The sequence below is a fragment of the Diadema setosum genome, chromosome 2 (genome assembly GCF_964275005.1).
Source record: "Diadema setosum chromosome 2, eeDiaSeto1, whole genome shotgun sequence".
In the NCBI taxonomy this organism is placed as follows: Eukaryota; Metazoa; Echinodermata; class Echinoidea; order Diadematoida; family Diadematidae; genus Diadema; species Diadema setosum.
In genome coordinates this window covers 22767213-22787460 of record NC_092686.1, presented here as the reverse complement: position 1 = coordinate 22787460, position 20248 = coordinate 22767213, and the positions used below count along the sequence as shown (strand labels likewise).

The following is a 20248-nucleotide window of genomic DNA, read 5'->3' as shown; positions in this document are numbered from 1 at the left end:
AAATCAAGTATGTGGTAACAACTGAGATTTTGTTACAGTCATGGTTGTGTAAATGTGTGATTCAATATTGCAAAAACAACTCACTCTGATTATTTTCTTGCCACACTACAGTCTTGAAGAAGGCTATAATTTCCAGCCCTGGCGGCGCATGGCAAGTAACATGGATGGGCATGATGTGCTGAGCCGTACTCGATTTTCGTTCTCCCATGGTCTCATATTCAGTATTAATTTTACAAGTTCATAATGGTGTAATGAAGAAAACTTCGAGTTCTTAGGGCCGTTCTTAGAAAGATAACCTCATCGGCCACTTCGTAAACACATTATGAAACGATCAACACTATTATTATGTCGCGAGATTGAGAAGACGACAGCGGCGTTACATCGTAGTGCAGCGGTGCCACCACGGCTGCTCCTCCCTACGATGCCCCGAGAATGTCCTGTCAGTGTTCGATCGTTTGCACGTCTCTGCTGCTGCTGTAAACAGCTACAGTCATGTCGAATATCATCGTCGGACTACTTGGAAGTGTTACATACAACATCGTCACAAAATGTCAGAAGATACCACCGACATCTAAGGCAGCACTTATCAGTCCTTGAAGATGAACGCAGTGTTGTCGATTTCATTAAAAAGAACATTGTGTACAAGAAAGGTTAGTTTCTCTTGAACAGTTGAATCCTGCTCGATCATGTCGATATGACATGCAGAAGATTGTAGACTTTTCATTGGTCGTCCTCCTTCATCCATGTAGGCAATTTAACTAGATATTTTGGGATTATGGATCCGAGTGTGTATAAGAGACTATTATATTGTATTATGAACAGGATAAGCAGATTCAGCTGGAGGTTGGTACATGTAGGTATAGGTACCTGCTGGCTAGGTCAATCTAAAAATGTGAAAGTTTTCTTACAAAAAGTATTCTTATCAGTCCATACCGTGCATAACACAGCAAGGCCAAGGGTTTTCCTACCCTCTTGTTGTATGGGAACCCTTTAAAGGACAAGTTCACCTTCATAGACATGTGGGTTGAGTGAATGCAGCAATATTTGCAGAACACAGCAGTGAGGGTGTGAGGAAAATCGGACAATCCGTTCAAAAGTTATGAATTTTTGAAGTTTCTGCTCAGTCACTGCTGGATGAGAAGAGTTCAGAAGACTACACATACTATAGCTTGTGATGTCACATGTGTACAACGATATAAAGAAAGAATAAAGAAAATTCAACATATTTTCACTTTTCTTGCAGAAAAAAAGAACACTCGACTTCTCTCTTTCAGAAGGCAGGGGGAATAATATCACCCTTAACATAATGTCAGTAACAAGTTGAAGAAATGTGCACTTTATTCAAAAAGTAAAGTTTTGTGAAATTCTCTTTTTATTTTCCTTATATCGTCGTACGCATGTGACATCATACGCTATAGTAGTCTTCTCATCCAGCAGTGACTGCGCAGATACTTTAACAATTCATAACTTTTTAACGGATTGTCCGATTTTCCCCAAACTTTCACTGATGTGTTCTACACTGATGTGTTCTACTAATATTGTTGCATTCACTCAATCCACATGTATATGAAGGTGGACTTGTCCTTTAACTATACACAGCCCTATCACTGTGCTGTACACGGGTCTAGGGCAGTTACCCCCTGGGCAATTACCACAGGGGATTAGAGCAGGAGGGTGGACAGACATGAGGCAGAGGACAGTCAGTAATGATCCTAAGGACAATGGGGGCAACCATTGAAGGAAAAGGATGAATAGGGAGGCAACATCAAACATGATAAGGAACAACAGAGGGTTAAAGAAAGGAAAAGAGTGAAATGCAACGGGAAGGGGGGGGGGGGGGAGGCTGAGCCCTGTTGGTGGTTTTGGTAGACAAAGTAAGTTTGCATGACAGGTAGTTTCAACTTCAGACAGCTATGATTTAAACAACATTCAGCCAGTAACCCTCTTTTGCGACACCCATCTTAAAGTACCAGTGACATTAAATAATAATGTACAGTTGCAGGGGCGGATCTTGGAATTCCAGAGAGGGGAGGCGCCTTTGCAAAATTAAAGGGGGTGCACACCCCTATTTTTTTCTTTTTATTTCTATTGTTTTAATCTAAAAAAGAAAGAGAGGGCATGTGCCCAGTGCGCCCCCCTCTAATCTGGATCCGCCACTGCAGTTGTACATTCATACAGGTCTCCAATAATGTGGACTAGATTTTATTTGCTGGACATGCACAGATGGCATCATAGCACTCAACAAGCCAGCAGGTCTACCGGTTGCTGGGAAGAAGAGCGGTGAAGATGACCCAGCACCGGTCCTTAGCATCTCCAGCTTGATGCCTCGTATAGTAGACCTCATGGACTCCCCTGCTGCTGAGATAGCAGTTGGTGTAGAAAAGTAAGAAACATTTCCTCATTTTTTTTTTCTTAATTTATCAAAATTGAAACTCTGTGGCATAAATTGGGATACATATTCATTTCAGGTGGGCCATAAGGATGTACCTTCAGGAAAATGTGGAAATTTAGACATACAGCCTGTATGTTTTACAGTTGATTGACATACAAAAGTAAATTTATGGAAGTTGCTGCATAGCCTCATTGTTGAATGACTGGCATACGACTCATGTGTAATCACTTTGAATATTGTCAGCCTCACTTCAATTGAAAGGATGAAGTTTCCATCATGATCTTGCTTATTTTAAGGAATTAATGTTCTTGTACAGCAACATAGATAAGTGAATTGCATAAAAATGAATAAGTTGGACTTGATGTACAAAGAAGAGTGCTACATAAGAGACATCATGTCCTGATATATCTGTTAGATATCATGTTTCACAAATTAAAAACAGCTGATGTCCAATTATTCATAGATTTTCACAACTTTGTCGCTTTTTGTGACCACCTTTTTTTCCACACAATTTTCTTTTAAGATAAATTATCCTTTGTCTCCCATGCCCCTACCTGCAAACGTGCTCTTTCTTAGTCTAAAATTCTGACCAGGATCCAATCAAAGAGATTAAACATTGTGCTGTGAATGATCAAGGGAAAAAAAAAATCAGTATCGTGTTCTGTAGACCAGAACAATGTCCTTGTTAATCTTTGTGGTGATTGGATGGTGGTCATCAAGAAGTTTTCACATTAACTTAAACTGTATTGTAACTTGATGGGAATTGATGCTTACTCTGTGACAAACAATTCCCAACATGGTATAGGCAGGTGAACACAGCTTGCAGTCAATTTTATACCACCACCTGTATGTACCATAAAGCACCATTCATGGTGATGTCTCGAACAATACCGTTACTTCAAATATTAGAGAGGCGTCAGGTTTGGTCCTGCTGGGTGAGGACAGAATTACTGCGCAGGAAATCTCGGCCAAGTTTCAGGAAGCAAGGAGAAAAAGAGTGTTCCTGAGGACGTACAAGTAAGCTCTCAATTTTCCTGATTTGTGGTAGTACATGGTAGATATCAAAAAACAAAAATGAATATGACAGGACAGTGTATCCAATTGTGATTGTTTGTAGATCCATGCAGTCTGCTCACACACATCATCATATACATATATCTCTGATTTCTCTCCTTCTTTTGCAATGTCTGTCTCTCCCCCCCCCCCTCATATTCTATCTCTGTTGCCTTTTGTTTCTCTCTTGCACCTTTTCTTTTCCCCTTCCAAACACTGTCCAGCAATAAACAAATCTTCATACTGGCAACAGATTCCTTTGCCTGATATATAAAACATGTATTGCCCCTCTTCACTTTCATTAAAAAAAAAAAAAAAAAAGTCTGTGATCTTACTTGACTGACAGAGTACCCCAAGTGCCCTGGCTCCCAATAATATGGCAGTCTGATCTAATAAGGATCATTTTACTCATTTATGGTCATATCTTTCTGACTCTGCCTAGAGTACATGTTGGTATAATGTCAGTGAGTTTAAATGTGCTACCCTGACCTCAGATAGGTTAAGTGTGTGCATGTTGTTGTTTTAAGGTTCAAAAGATCAGGCTCGCAAGAGCTTTGTAAATCACATAGCTGCAGTTTCAGGTGATTAAGTATTTACTCTCTGTCCTTGTTTCTCTTTGTCTGAATGGCAGGTCAATAGTCTGTGGTGTGCCTGAACCTAAGGAAGGTAATATTACTTCAAATTAAATTCTTTTCTAGTTACTAGCAGAAAGAATAAGACTATACCAGGGTAGTGAGTGTTTGAAGCGATGAATAAGTGACCCTGCATCACAAATCCACCAGAAAGTCACCAAAAAGTCACCAGACATGATTTTTTTTTTTTTTTTTTTGAAGTTAAGAGTAGATTCTGAAAGAGCAGACTCTAATCCTTAAAATGATGTATCACTCAATACAAGTGGAATTTCCTAACATATCTAAATCATGAAAAGAAAGTACACACTCTGGAAAAGTGTTTGCTGAGAAAAGAGGCTTTGAAATTTAGGGTCTATTCAAGGGCTTAATCCTCACCACACTGTGCTCCACCCAGTGAATGGGACAAAGAACAGGATGTGAAACTCTTTAGCAACCACAATGAAAGGAATATCAGAATAAGCTGAAATTTTGCACACTTTATCAGCACGTGCTATGCATTACTGATACTAACTTTCAAAGAATTAGAGTTGAAAGTGAAGAGTGTGTAGAGGGTTTTTAAGAATGGAGGGGGCCATTAGAGCATGTGTGATCATACTACTGTACAATAAATTGCTGTAGAAAAACTGCCAAAGTCACAATTTCCCAGTCATATTATGATCCCAAACTGAAGAATTATGTAGACGAAGAATGGCTTTATAGAAAATATGAAAAACTGTAAGATTGACTAGGTTCACCCATTTTACCAATTTTGAGTCCTCGTGTAAAATTGGGGCATGTGACTTTTGTTGGTTTTCATGATGCACGGTCACATATATTACATCAGTCAGCTGTGTAACCTTAAGGGCATGTCAGGGTCCTTGTAGTCATTATTACCTGTTGAGGATAGTTTGATTTTGCTACAACATGCATTTCCCATAGACACTTGCCTGAGTATACTTGGGACTCATCCTCAATGGGTTAAGTGGAGACTTTACATGAATGAATGAAAGGTTATGATATCAAGGAGCATTCAAAGGAAATGATATTCTATGAAAGGATGATGAGGTCATACAATATTTTGCCTTCATTTGGTACATGCCAACTATAACCCTCTCTATAGCTGGATTTTGTTGTAAACCAAATGTTCTCATAGCCTTAATTGATGATCTTCTCCCTGTTTTATAGTTGCTGACTAACTTTAATTTCCTCTTTGCATTCTCAAAAGTTTCCTTAGCCACATACCCTCAGCTGTCTTCTCTGACATATTGTTTCTTCTTCATTACACGTTGCAGGAGTATTGAAGATGTACCTTGGTGATGATATCATCCACGGCAAACGAATGGTATGTCTCACATCTAAAACTCCAGTCACATAGACATTCCGGAACACCCTTGATCACCCCAGATCTGATCCGGGGTGATCCGGGGAGAGATCCGTGTTGACGCCTTGGACATCCTTGGACATCCGTGTATGTCCATGTAGATCCAGGGACATCCGGGAGGCCAACACGGCAACTTTTGGAGGTCAAAAACATCCGGAGTCATCCGGGAATTGCCATGTTGGCAGAGCTATCCGGGATGGTCCATGTGGCTGCCGTGTAGCTGCCGTGTTTGTCCGTGTAGAGGCCGTGCTCTTCCGGCCTTATCCATGTAGCTGCCGTGTTGATACCGTGTGTACACTCATATCAACACTCCATTGAATTCGAAATTATCCCGGATCTCCTAGGATCTCCCCGGATCTCCCGGGATCACTGTGTAGATCCTTGAGGATCCATGTTTGTATGTGACTGGGGCTTAGGGCAGCTCATGTTGTGATAGCCTGTCAAACCATCATCAGTTACCCTTTCAAATCATAGGATAGAGTCTATAAACTGTCACTGAATATTTGTCACTGAGTTGCACTTTGTCCCATTCCCCAACAAATTTAAACCACAAATGGCATTGATATTGGAATGGCATATACCACATCTATGTTTAAACTCCCTAATTGGTCAGCAGGGATTATTGAAAGAATATTTTCTACACTTGCTGGTTATCACTTCTGTGATTCTTGAATGATATTATATTTAAAGGAAAATAAGACAATTATTTATTAACTATGGTCATGAGTGGATGTAGTGAAACGTGAGGAGACCATATATTGTTTAGAATCTACCACTTATGCACACATAATGTAACACCAACAGGTTTAATTTGGATAAACACACTGAAATGAAAGGAAAGGATTTCTGGAAAAGCAGGATGAAAACCACAAATATTTGGTAATTTAGTTAATAAGTTGTAAAAATCATGAAAACTATGATGAAATGACCCTCCACCCTTCTTTAGACACACTCTTACAGCCAACAGAAAAAGAATAAAAAAAAAAAACACTTAGAGAGTGAATGAAAGTTTGAGTGAACTGTTAAATGAAATTTAGCTCCACTTGAAAGAATTTGTGACCATGTCATTTGAATTTGCTTTTAACCCAATTAGTACGGGAACCTGGTATACCAGGTTCCCATGGGAGCAACTGATATATAGGAACCCGGTATACTAGGTTCCCAAGGTGAAGAGAAGAGTGCCTACTTTCGTGGCCTAAATTCATGTTTCTTTGTGATGACATTGTAATGCCCGGGAAAATGAATTTGATAAAAAGATAAGAGTTCATTCTATCACATATGTTCTCTTTCTGTTGGAAAAATGTATATATCACAGCATTATTACCTTTTTTCTGATTTAGTTTGTGCCTGCTTTGCTATAAAACTTGTATGAACATGTACATAGCGATCGAAGCTGTGCTTGAGTATATTTCTGTGTTCGCTGACCCCAGTCATCCCATTCAAGTGCCCGAGTTTGTGTAGAACAAAAGAGTCTGTGAGCCCATCAGTGCGCGCTCTATTTATACCTCACGCCCGATTGATATTTCCATTGTTCGATGGCACATGTAGTTGACCATGGAAAGGGGATACATGTACCGCTTGGCTTTCGCTCGGGTGGATTATCAACCTGTCCGTTCTGTGTCGATGGGCAAAGAGAATCTCATTTAGGGGCATTGAAAGAATTGCGGAAGGAACGGGTTAATGTTCTGTGTCGATGGGCAAAGAGAATCTCATTTGGGGGCATTGAAAGAATTGCGGAAGGAACGGGTTAATGTTCTGTGTCGATGGGCAAAGAGAATCTCATTTGGGGGCATTTAGACACTGAAAGAATTGTGGAAGGAACGGGTAAATGTTTTGTTTCAATGGGCAAAGAGAATCTCATTTGGGGGCATTTAAGACACTGAAAGAATTGCGGAAGGAGTGGGTTAATGTTCTGAAGCAACTGCTTCAAAGCTTCAATCTTTGTAATATCTAGTGTTGAACTGCAAACGTGTACAGCTGTACATGCTGTTTCTCTGCAGTCAATCTAGAGAGCTTATTTCTTTTAACTGCACAGCTTAGATTTTGCCCTTTAGGTTTGTTTTTATATATTCAAATTCTGCTCTGGCTTTTGTGAGAAGAGCTGTTCTTTCTTTGACCTTTGACCTTTGACCTCGATGCAGACAGTTGTCCATCATGACCCATCACAAAAGAAGATCAATCAGGGGTTAGTTTGGTCGGCTGAGACTAACTACAAAGTGGTCAGCGAGAACCGGGAACTTGGCTGTGCTCTCCTTGAACTCCAACCCTTGAGAGGTGAGTCACGTCAGTCTCTTTCTTGCATGTCATGCACTTTATTTGACCTTTGACCCATATGCAGACAGTTGCCCATCACAACCCATCACAGGAGCAGATCAAACATGCACACCACATAATGACGACATGCACTTGGACCATTCCTTTCCACAGCAAAGTGTCACTGTATCTCAGTCAGATCACTGGTTTTGTGTCAGGAGTAAATTTCACACTTGATGTCATAGCATGAATGATATTCTAGGTAGGACAAGTAACAATTCAAATTGATTTGGCAGTGTTGCTATTGGTGAACTTTCCGTTTTATTTTCCATTTGATGTCTGAAGTTCCTGTTCCCTCACTGGCTTGCAGACATCATACAGGAGTGTTTGATTGGCTTATGCCAGTTTCTCACATGCACTCATTTTTCTGTTGTTCCATTCTTACCTCCGCCAAGGAAGGAGGAGGCTATAGTGATCATCGGTGTTGGGTTTGCAAAATAACTCGAAAAGTTGTGAACGGATTTGAATTAAACTTATAGGAAAAGTTGATTATGACACAAGGAGCAGATGATGAAATATTGACACTGATCCAGGAATTTCTGTAGATTTTTGAAGGGGTTTTTATCTTTTGACATATAAGGTCAATGTACTTAGGAGGTCTAGCTGTGCATACTCTAGGTTTACATATGTGCACTATGAAAAGTGCATGCTCTGCTTGGGCATGGCGCTGCGCAGCTGGAAGCTGATGAAGTACCAATCTATACAGAAAGCTTCTATACAATGTATATTGGGAACTTGCGTGCATAATATGAGTGGAAATGAGTTGCTAGCTTGACAGAGGTCTGCACTGTCCGAGAGCTTCTCAAGTTTTTTTTTTTTTTTTTATTATAGTAGTTGTTGTCAGTGTTTGCTATGAAGTCAACTTCAAAATGACCTGTTGTCTATCCATAAATACAACTATTGGATATGTTTAGAGAACTCTTGGCTTTGGGATTTGTTTTCTGTGGCTCTGCTGTTTCTACTTCATTCTGTGAGCTCAGGTACAGACCAGTTCGCAGTAGGTGATTGTTCAAATGATTCTTAATCTTAAACCATCAAAACAAATCAGGCGTACAGCTAAATATCACCCACCTGCATGATCCAACTTGCTTTTATTTTAACAAGCTCCCTTGAATGTTTAAAAATATTCTATCCCTGCAATATATAGAAACCATTCAGGTTCTGTCCATGACATTGATCATTGCACCAACTCCGTGTCTAATGTTGTTTTTCTCAATTGACCTTTTAATAATCTCCTCATGGGCAGAATATAACTCTGAACTTCCTTATTGTTCCACTGTGCTGCTCCACTCTTTCAAAACACCCTTGGCATTCCTTGAACTTGAAACCCATTGTCTGAATCATCTACCTCCTGAACAGCTGCTATGAAGTCTCTGTCTCTGATGATATAGCAGGACGCTTACCACTCCTGGGCCCCATTTCATGTAAGAGATTTTAGGATACCAACTCTAGCTGGAATGGCAACATCCAATAGCAACACCCAATCAGGAAGCTGGATTCTTGTTGTTACCATAATGACAATTGCCATTCAAGCAAGAGTTGCTGTTGTGTAAACATTTTTATGAAATGGGGCCCAGGTTTCTGGCATTGCAAGAGCATGATTTCAGCTGCATAAGTAAAAAGTGCCATGAGAGTGACAATATGGAGATTGAATAGTGGAGAAGTTTTCAGGCAGTTACAAACATTTTTACACTTGCATTCCATTTCTATGAAAGGCCACTTACATCAGAACCCTGCTGTAGGACTAGAGGCAGCAATGGCTTCTCGTGTGATTTCCAAGTCAACTTGGAAGGATACAAGGAACTTTATTGTCTGTTTATGAATGAATGAATACAGAAATTCGCCTTCCACTGGCATAACAAGAAAGAAAGAAAGAAGGAAAAAACAACAACAACATACATTATACTCATACATATATAGTAATAGCATATAACAAACTAACAAACAACAGACAAAAGCATTGTTGTCAAGACGGAAAGACTAGCAATTTTAGGAGATGAAACAGAATAGAACCTTCTGTCGATACATAGTCAAACATACTTGTGAGTGTGCTTTGGTACACTGTAGAATGATAATGGCAGTAAATATAAGTGACCGTACACAGAGCAGCTATTTACATAGCAGGATGACCTTGTATGAAAGGGTTTAGGTAGAGATTCTTCTTTCGTATGAGAGATCAGATCCGTGACAAACTGTAAGAATCGTGCCTAGAAAGGTTATAGAAAGGGTAACGTAGCAGCTGTAGTTAAAGACAAAGATTTGCAATTGTATACAAGTCAAAAGCAAATAGAAAATGTGATACTTTTTTTTAAAACTTGAAACTGTTGGATCACTCACAGATTTTGACTCCAAGGTATTATGGTCATGGTCATAATGTCATAGGAGCCTCGATTCACTGCTTTCTTTTTTAAGGGAATGTGAGGGTACTTTACACGCTTGAGGAGTAAAAGATACATTTTTGTTTGTTTAATGCGAGCAGTATGAAATTCAATATAATTTCCAAGGGCAAGTAAAAGAGGGATAGCAGCCAGAACCTTGGCATGTTTCCAGAAAAGGGGAATGTAGAGAGTAAAAGAGTACCACAGGAAGTGGGACATAAATGTATAAATACCACCCATTCCACAGACTATAAATAGTGAATTATATTTTGAGTGTGTTTGTCACGTCATATGTAGCAATTCTACCTCTCTTTGGATTTTCAGTGTGAGCATGTGCAGTAGTGTATGTGTGTTTGAGTGTGTTTGAATTTTGTAAGTTTAGTAACATGTGATACATGAAGGGCATAAAAGTGTCATAAACTCCCTATACCCCTGCCATGTACGTGAGTATACAACCTGCTGCAACATGGCTTTATTAAAATTGCTTACTTTCTTTTGTTTGTGCATATGTATTTTTTTTTTTTTTTTTGCGATTCTCAGTGCGTAGGCACCAGCTGCAGGTCCAACTGGCCGCCAAGTTGTGTCCAGTTTTGGGTGACCACACCTACTCCCACCAGGTTCAGACGATTCTTGGTGAGCCCATGCTGATTGACCCTAGGCAGACCCCGGCCCCCTCCTCTGGTCAGGTATGCCACCTTTTTCGTCATGTTCCTGGTAATGTGCAATGTAAGCCCACCTCCCCCCAAAACAAACAAACAAAGAAATGAAAGGGGAAAAAAACAACAACTGAAAGAAAAGAAAAACTAAAATGACTTTATGCAGAACCTTATCTGCTCCCCTGGCTCGTTGGAAAGTGACCTAAACCCAGCAGTCTAGAAACTATCTAGGCACCACAGTTTGATGGAGTAAGCACTCCACCTTGCAGTGTTAAGATACAGTTGAACCTCTATTATCCGGCCTCCCTTTATCCGGATCTCTCTATTATCCGGACGCAATCTCGCCGTGATTTTTTTATCTTTTTTTTAATAATTACGGGAGGAAACATACATGAATTACATATACTTGATACATTTCTTAATAATTATTTAGTTAATCATCCCAAGAATTTATAAAAGAAAATGATTTCCGTTTGCAAACACGAACCTCTATTTTGGGGTCTGTTACTGAGTGTAACAATGAAAAGGTCGCAGTATACACATTACTACATGTGGTACTACAATGGGCTACATCAGTACATGTGTATGTGTATGTACCATAGAGCTCTATTATACGGTATGCACATGTATAAAGCATTGAGTCTCCCGTATCTGGCCAAATCCCTTATCCGGATGAGCCCCGGTCCCGACTTGTCCGGATACGAGAGGTTCAACTGTATTCAAAGTAATGAATTATGGATAACTGAGACAGGAGCTAGGAAAATGCCAGGGCTACATTTGTATTTTGAGCTGCGCATCAATCAGGGTTGAAAAAAAGCTACTGAGAAATTTTTTTTTTTTCAACTTTTGTTCTACTCTTGTGTTTAATTACAAGTCTTTGAATAGATTCTACCATTCTCTCATCAGTGTTACAAAGTTTTATTTTCATCTTACACAGTTTAAGGTCTGTCTCTTATACCAAATCCCATTTCAAATCTTTCACTGTATCTTTAAAGGGAAGATAAACCCCAAAAGCAATGTGGATTGAGTGAAAGCAGCAACATTAGTAGAACACATCAGTGAAAGTTTGAAGAAAATCGGACAATCGATGCAAAAGTTATGAATTTTTAAAGTTTTGGTGATGGAACCGCTGGATGAGGAGACTACTAGAGGTTATGATGTATGAGTGGACAACAATACCAAGAAAACATAAAGAAAATTCGACAAAAATCCATTTTTCATGAAAATTACAAATTCCATCAACTTGATATTGACATATGTAAAGGGTAGCAATTATTCCCCCTGCTTTCTGAAAGAGGTTGGTCCATTGCTCTTTCATAATTCTAGAAAAGTGAATTTTTGTTGAATTTCCTTTATATTTTCTTTGTATTGTTGTCCACTCATACGTCATATCCTCTAGTAGTCTCCTCATCCAGCGGTTCCAACACCAAAACTTTAAAAATTCATAACTTTTGCATCGATTGTTCGATTTTCCTCAAACTTTCACTGATGTGTTCTACTAATGTTGCTGCTTTCACTCAATCCACATTGCTCTTTGGGTTTACCTTCCCTTTAAAAGAAAAGTTCACTGAGCCTACTCTTTCTGTGAGCCATTATGATAAATGGACTATGATTAAAGAGACTGGTAGTAAGATATAATACCCAGGTACATGAATATCTTAAAGCATACATGGTAGGCAGGAGAGGTGAATTTTCTTGTGTGGTATACCTGTTTGCAGGGTCTTTTTATTCCCTGCAGAATGGTTTGTGTACACTGAGTGCAGTTTTAATATTCTGTAAACTTTTCAAAGCTATCTTTACTCTGTGCATTTATCATTTTCTATGAAGAACTTTGATAGTCTTTTTTAATGGTCTGATGAGATGAAATAAAAGTTTAGGGAGAATTGATGGAGTATTCACCTCAGACAGTGAACAGATAGTTTAAATAGAATAGATATTTTGTGAGTCTTAAAATTCATGGAAACTATAAAAGAAGGCTAACTATGAATGGGAGTATAGTGCAACCTGTAGCACACATCCCCAGAACTGTAAAATCTCCCTGATATTGCAGGATTAGGCTCTCTGAATATGATTGTGTCTCTTTCGTGTCCTGACAAGAAAAAGTAAAAGCCTCCATGGCCCGAATTCACGAAGGTGGTACAAATGAAACCATGGTTTAAACCATGGACAAAAACTGTGGAGTGCCAAGTGTCGCACGGAATATTTCGTTACGAAATTGGTCATTTCGTCGACAAAATGACCGTTTCATTAATGAAATTATCATTTCGTGGACGAAGTGTTCATTTAGTTACCAAACGTTGTCATTTTGTTACAAAATAATCATTTCATTGACGAAATGACTGATTTCGTAACGAAATATTCCATGCGACACTTGGCGCTCCATAGATTTTGTCCATGGTTTAAACCATGGTTTCATTTGTACCACCTTCGTGAATTCGGGCCCATGAGTTTAGAATTAATTTCGGCTAAAAAATGAGATGCATGCAACACACATGTCTCCCCTTATATCGCTCAGTGGCACCTCCCTGATTGTAGAGTGTCGGTGTTGGCAGCCCTGCGTCACTCTTTTCTCCTCCCATCCTTCTGGTCAGGTGCTGCCCCGTCCAGTGAAGAGGGCCCTATCACTGACCCACAGTCAGGCCTCCTGTCTTCCCCTCTTCATCCACCTCCACCACGCCTTCATCCCCGGATGGCGAGGGCGGGGGGACGTCGCCATGGTAGCACCCCTCCCTTCCCACTTCAACAGAGCTCTCCAGGAACTGCAACTCCGTGACGCAGAGCCAAGGAGGATTGCGGGTGGATGATGAAGTTGTCAAATGGTCCGTCGCAAGGAGCTCTCTCTCATTATAAACCTTAACAGTGCCTTCCAGGAATCACCCTCCCCATATTCACACAGGGAGAGTGATGGCATTGGATTACACACATAAAAGCTGTCATTATTATAATGAGTGAGTGTGTGCTACAGTGATAATGAACTCACCAGGAAGTATTGTCTCATGTTTGTTGATATGCCACGAGCTGCCCTGCACAGACTATGACGTTAGTATGTTTGTATTTTTATCCAGCTGTTTTTGATGCCGTGCATATTTTTTAATGAACACACAGACGAACAACCCCATCCCCCTAAAACAACAAACAAATGAACAAACAAATAGTACAAGGAAAACCTTCTTCACCCGTTCTTTACAGGAACCTGGTATACTAGGTTCCCAAAATGTAGACAAGAGTACCTGATTTTGTGGCCAAAATTCATGTTTATTTGTCTTTTTCTTCCAGAAAAACAGCTTTGCCTAAAAGATTAGATTTTCGTCTATCAATGTCAGCTTTTTTTCTGCATGAAAACTGTGTGTATCACAGTATTTGTTGCCTCTTTTCCAATGTACAATTTTATAGTATGCGCTTATTTTGCTATGAAACTCATGAAGATGTACATTGTACATGGTGATCAGGGCTGAGCTCAGTAGGTTTTCGTGTTCGCTGACCCCATTCTGGCACCTCTTTTGTGTAAAACAAAAGAGATTGTGAGCCCATCAGTGCACGCTCTATTCATACCGCGCACCCAAGTGATATTTTGTATTGTTCGGTGGCACATGTAGTTGACCATGGAAAGGGGATACATGTACCACTTGGCTGCTTTTACACAAGTAGATTACCAACCTGTCCGTTCTTTGTCAACATGCAAAAAGAATCTTGTTTGGGTGCATTGGAGGCTCTCGGAGAGTTACGGGAGGAACTGGTTAAATGTATAAATTTTGTTGCTGACAACATTTATCCGACTAGACATTGTGGAGCAGATGATGGAATGCTGATGTTAGCTTGCCTTTGCCGTATGAGATGGTGGCGGTGGTGGTTAATAAGATGAGGGCGGTGCAAAGGCAGTTGTCATGACAAGATACAGGAGCTCCATGTAAAATACTAGAAAAATAAGCTGGAGTCTGCATAAATTGAGGGACACATACTGTGCAGTCCCTAGGAGATCATCATTCAAACTACCAAATTTGTAGTACCGGTAAATGTTTACACATTTTAATGATGTAACTTAAGTATTAGTGTGGAACGATTGATTTTGATGAAATAATGAAATGATTATGGCTTAGATGCAGACAAGTGATATAGGTCAAGGTTTGCAAGTCATTCTAGAAGTGAAAAAAGTTACTGTGATACAATTGGTATGAGACATATTTTTTTTTTTTTTTTCAAAGGATAATCAGTCAAGATTTGAAAGAGAATACATTTCACGGTATGACATGTTGTTCCGCTGATTGGCATCTATTCTGGTAAACTCTGTCTCCGTTATACAGTATCTCTAAAAACCTCTTCAATGTGATGTTACAAATGTAACCTAATAACAGTGATATGGTATGATTTCTTTCCTGGCGATATTGAGAATTATCAACATTATTGATGACAAGATGCACATTCATCTTTATTCAATACAAAATTATGACGTTTATAATCATGATGTCATGGATACTGTTCTCCATTTCACATTCCTACTAACACTTGAATCTCCTTCCTTATACACTTACCAAGTTAAGAGCATGTTCTGAATGAAAAAGTGTATGCTGCCTTCATGGTCAGATTAAAGTGCATGGCCATTTTTTCCCTTTTTACTCTCTTCTGGTCATAAAAACACAATACTTAACAACAGTTTGTATGTCAGTATGACAAATGCTATGTCATACTTTTTGTTTAAAATATCAAAATGCAACATTGTTTGCAGCCACACTGATTGTTTGAAATGAAATAAATCAGAAAACAGTGTTTTTCAAGTGTTGTACCATGTACAATCCAGGACCTTGTGAGCATCGTGTTTCTTGCATAGCAGACTAGTGTTGGTGGTTATTATAATGTGCTTTCTGATGAACTCAGGCCATATGAAATGCCTTTACTAATTTGAATGTTATTTTTATTTCAATTCAATTCAATTGTTTATTTTTCCATTTATAAAAGGAAGTATATAATACAAGGTGATACATATACCAAATCAACTTTTAAACAATCAGGAATGACAAATCATTGGACATAATGCAGAAAATGCAGAGACAAAGATGCATATTAGTTCCTAGATTTATATACATCTAGGACCCAGTAATACACAAAATTGAATTTGTTAATAATTATGCTTTCCTCCCACTGAGTATGGACTGAGTTTGCTACAACAGGCATTTCCCATAGACATTTGCCCAAGTATACTCCGGACTCGTCTTCAAGGGGTTAATAGCTTGATAATCTAATTTTTAAGGCATGGTAGGTTGTTGAGTTACAGTTGAGGTCTGTGATTGTCATTGCATATACGCCATTCACAGAAGATCTAAAGTTCAGAGACTGCTTGACCTATGTAAGTTCATCATCTACATGCTAAAATTGCTTTCAAGGAAGTGTATTGCCATCAAGTGTTTTATAGGTGTAGTAGTGAATATTGCATGGTAGTTGGACAGACCACATGCAATGAAGCTAATCCTTCGACCCAACTTTCCTTTTAATAAAGTGTTGACCTATATGGCACTATGAGACTTCTCTGTTAGTAAGGTACTTTTTATTTGAGAAAACAAAACAAAAACATGCAAACAGAGAAATAAAGGAGATTTGAAGCTTATATAGGTAAAATTGCAGATCAGATGAAATAGAATTGAAAATCATGAACTTTGTCAAAGCAACCTTTGATAACTCTATGACCATGGTGTAAACCCCATGTGTGCCACATTATTCTGCGACGGCAACACAGTCATGCTTTTGGAAAATATTTTGCTTTTCAAATCAATGTAACTTTTATAGATTTTAGTTACCCTCATTAAGTTACGAGCAAAGTTGCAGAGAAAATGCCAAGCTTTGCCTTGATATAAATTGTATGGCAAATTTATGATTGTTTTTCTTGCAAATGACCAGTAGCGACATTATTGTAGAGGCATTACTTCTGCACACAAAACAGTGACAGAAACTTACTCGTAGATCCAGTAGGGAACACAGCATGATAGTCAATCACCACAAAATGCAAGCTACCAGCGGCAGGAATGGAATAGCGAGAAACACTTTCAATGTACAATGTACTTTGGCATTTGGCATTTTATCGATCGGTTTGGGCGGGTTTGTGCATTTTAGCAGAATATGCAAACTTGACATGCCGTTTGCTGAGTTGGGGACATGCGAATCTGGCTTACAAAGGTCCTGTTTACCTTTGGGAGGAGTGATTTTAAAAATGTTCAAGATATCATATTTTATGCATATGTGTAGGTCAGTTGTATCACAAAATATCCTACCATGTAAAACTTTTGCCGTAAAGCCTAAAATATAAGGAGATATCACTGTTTTTCTCATTAAACCGTAACTGTAGACGGTTTAGTCTGGAAGCATTTTCATAATAACTACTGTTCACATTTTGTAAATTTAACAATACTTAACATCCATTTTGCGGATTTAATTTTTTACATTGGTTGTTTCTATCCCTAACTCACATTTTAGAACTATTTTGAAGCACTTATGCTAGGTTTTTGTTTCATCTGCAAATGGTAAATTATGCCTTTAAGATGCTAAAGCAGACTCGTCAACAAATTATCTTTACTAATATATATATAAAGGTGAGCAAAGATGCCCACATGACCATGGTACACTTGGCACAAAAACAACCATTTTCAGATTTTCCATGTATGACTAATAAAAACCAATAAATTATATATCAAATGAAAGCCAAAACTGCATACTGCTTTAGCCTGCTAGGGTAACATATTACTCAATGTTATGCATGAATAAACACATTTGTTCTTCTCTGTGAAGGTGCAAAAGAAAAAAAATGTCAGAGATAGACAATCTGCCATTTCTATGTCAATGCCCTTTCAAATAACAATGGAAACAAATCTGGTGACACAACGGCTTTATTTTTGAATGAGAGATAAACTTGATTAAACTTCCTGTTTGAGCCATTGCAAACCCTTCCCTCCCCCCCCCCCCCAAAAAAAAAAAGAAATAGAAGATTCTGTCAGTGTGCTGTACTGATGAGAAAGGAATGTCTTCTCTCATGCGTAGCTGCCATTTTTGAAGACGCTTGAATTTCCCTTGATTTGATATATAATTTATTGATTTTTTTTTATCAAAGTCTTATATAAGAAATTTGAATATAAAGATATATGTTCACTCTCTCCTTTGTTTTTTCTTGCTTAGTGTATATTGTCTATTTTTTTTTTCATAGTACATGTAGTACATTAACATTTCCGGTCTAATCTGAATTGGATGTGTTTCCATGAACTTGGAAGGTGCTTATCAGGCTGCTTATCTTTCATTGGTTAATTCAGTGAATGGTGACATGGATACTTTGTGCTATTTTTAGCTGAAGTTAGAACAGTTAAGTGGTGTACACTTAACATATTGGGTGAGGCACTTTTAAATGGCACATGTGCAAACTGCTCTCACTATATTGATGCAAATGAGTCATCTATCTGTGCACTTTCACCAGTATAGTTTTCGCATATCACATATTGATGTCTTCATGAATGTGCTGCATAGAGCATTGTTCTATTTTCAGAGTAGGCCTATTTGCATATCAGAATTCAGTGATTGTACAATTACTCTATACAGAGTAGGCCTATTTGCATATCAGCATTCAGTGATTGTACAATTACTCTATACAGTGCTTACTATCCAAAACCCTAGACAAACTTGTAGGAACTCATGGTTAACTCCAAGAAGTAGTGTCAGGTTTTTTTCTCCCGATTGTCTTTGGTGTGTACTGACATTACAGATTTATTGGTGATATATGCTCTTAGCTAGGAATGTATGGCAGTCTCGGCAGTTGTTACTTGATGGATTCACTGTCTATGTATCTGTGTGTGTGTTGTGTGTGTGTGTGTGTGTGTGTGTGTGTGTGTGTGCGTGCGTGAGCGAGAGAGAGAGGGAGGTGGTAGGATTATTGAAAAGAAACTGACTAGGATCAAGAAGGATCTGGAAACCATAACAACAGTGACATACTTTAAGTAAATGATATGGCTGTAACCCTAAAAGGGGGGGGGGGGGGGGGGGTGCTTCACGTTGCCTGCAGCTTTTGCATTCATCTTTTGTGACCTTTTTTTCTCTCTGATGGTTTCTACATGTTTTGATGCGCCTCATTTATGAGGGTGGGACACGCAGTTTTGGTGTCGGATTACAGTAACTGATCACATGTCCGTAAACAAGCGCATGTAACACATATGCCCATGTTTTATCCTATAGCAAAGCAATGTTTATTCTCATGAATTGATACCATATCCAGTGATTATGTACACATTTATCTGAGACCATTTCCAGGCAGTAAAGCAAAACATTGGAGAGGTAAAAGCATAAGAAAAACAGAGAACTACTTTGCAAGAATTTGAAAAAAAAAATTACGGAAAAAAAATAATTAAAGCAGATTTTCAAGGTGATTTCTATTAAAGACTCTGTGCCGTTTACCCAGTGATACCTAAATTCCAGGTCACTGTGCATTTTCATACTGCAAATGAAATCAATTTGGACATATTGCAAGATATGAAATAAATTGCATATTAGGGTTATGAAGTGTCAGTAGATAATGAAATGAATATGTTTTTAAAAGCATCATAACCTAACACTTCTCATCAATCTGTACACGGGCCGATTTTCATGCACAAGTCATAGTGTTTGCAGGAGTTAAAGAGCCTGGGATGGGGTATTTATGGCATAGAAAGGGAGAGCACTTTCTAAAAATAGTTGCTAAACCTTTCTTTGTGTCAAGATTACACCTCAAATGAGCTGTGCTAAATGATTTGTGTGATGTATATGTGTGTGTATTTGTTTTTATTTATCATGAGGATCACTTCGGAAAATTTCCCATCAAAATCAGAAATAAATTTGATTGAACTACAGGGTATGTTGAAGCATTCATTTGTGACCTGTAAGGAAACTATTATTTTTTTCATTGGTTATTATAACTTTATAACTTTGAAGTGATGGCTTTACAATGGAATGTGATTACAGTCAGAGTTGTAAAGTACTGTGTATGACCATCACCTTCGATATATATTCCCAAATTGAGGTAATCCCCCTTTCCCTCGGAGCCCAGTGGAGGAATGAAAACAGGGGTCAATTTTCACATTTTCATCTTCTTCTTGAAAACATTTTCACAAAACGTGGCAAATATTATTGCTGAGATGATAGAATCCCAGGGATAGAATATAGTATATTTTCATAATATAATATGGGCACCACGCCCCACTTGACAACCTTCTAGGGTTTCCCAAAGCAAATATCCTCATCTTTTGAACCAGAAGTGATAGAACTAAGATTGTGCTTTGAGTTGATACATTGGTGGCTTCTTTTTTTTTTTCTTCTTCTTTTAATGTATGGTCAAATTTTCTACAAACTTGGCATGTATTATTTCCAGTGCAATAGAATATGCAAATGGACACCACAGAGACTCCAACCCAAAGCACCTTCTGATCTGGAGATTCTCCCGCCTGAAACCCCTAGCAAACGGG

General features: G+C 38.6%; 1 protein-coding gene across 1 annotated transcript; it reads left to right on the top strand.

Annotated features, from left to right (window-relative positions):
- The first annotated feature begins 322 nt into the window (after positions 1 to 322).
- On the top strand, positions 323 to 13588 carry LOC140243331 (mitochondrial mRNA pseudouridine synthase RPUSD3-like). Its single transcript, XM_072323010.1, has 8 exons — positions 323 to 650; positions 2224 to 2383; positions 3302 to 3409; positions 4077 to 4111; positions 5349 to 5398; positions 7579 to 7711; positions 10669 to 10814; positions 13376 to 13588. The coding sequence occupies exons 1-8, from the start codon at positions 323 to 325 to the stop codon at positions 13586 to 13588; spliced, it is 1173 nt and encodes a 390-aa protein (XP_072179111.1).
- The last annotated feature ends 6660 nt before the right edge of the window (positions 13589 to 20248 follow it).

Coding starts and splice junctions, on each gene's coding strand:
- LOC140243331 (XM_072323010.1), top strand. CDS start 323: ATGAAACGATCAACACTATTATTATGTCGCGAGATTGAGAAGACGACA. Junction 3,410..4,076: donor GTGTTCCTGAGGACGTACAA/GTAAGCTCTCAA, acceptor TCTGAATGGCAG/GTCAATAGTCTGTGGTGTGC. Junction 7,712..10,668: donor TGAACTCCAACCCTTGAGAG/GTGAGTCACGTC, acceptor TGCGATTCTCAG/TGCGTAGGCACCAGCTGCAG.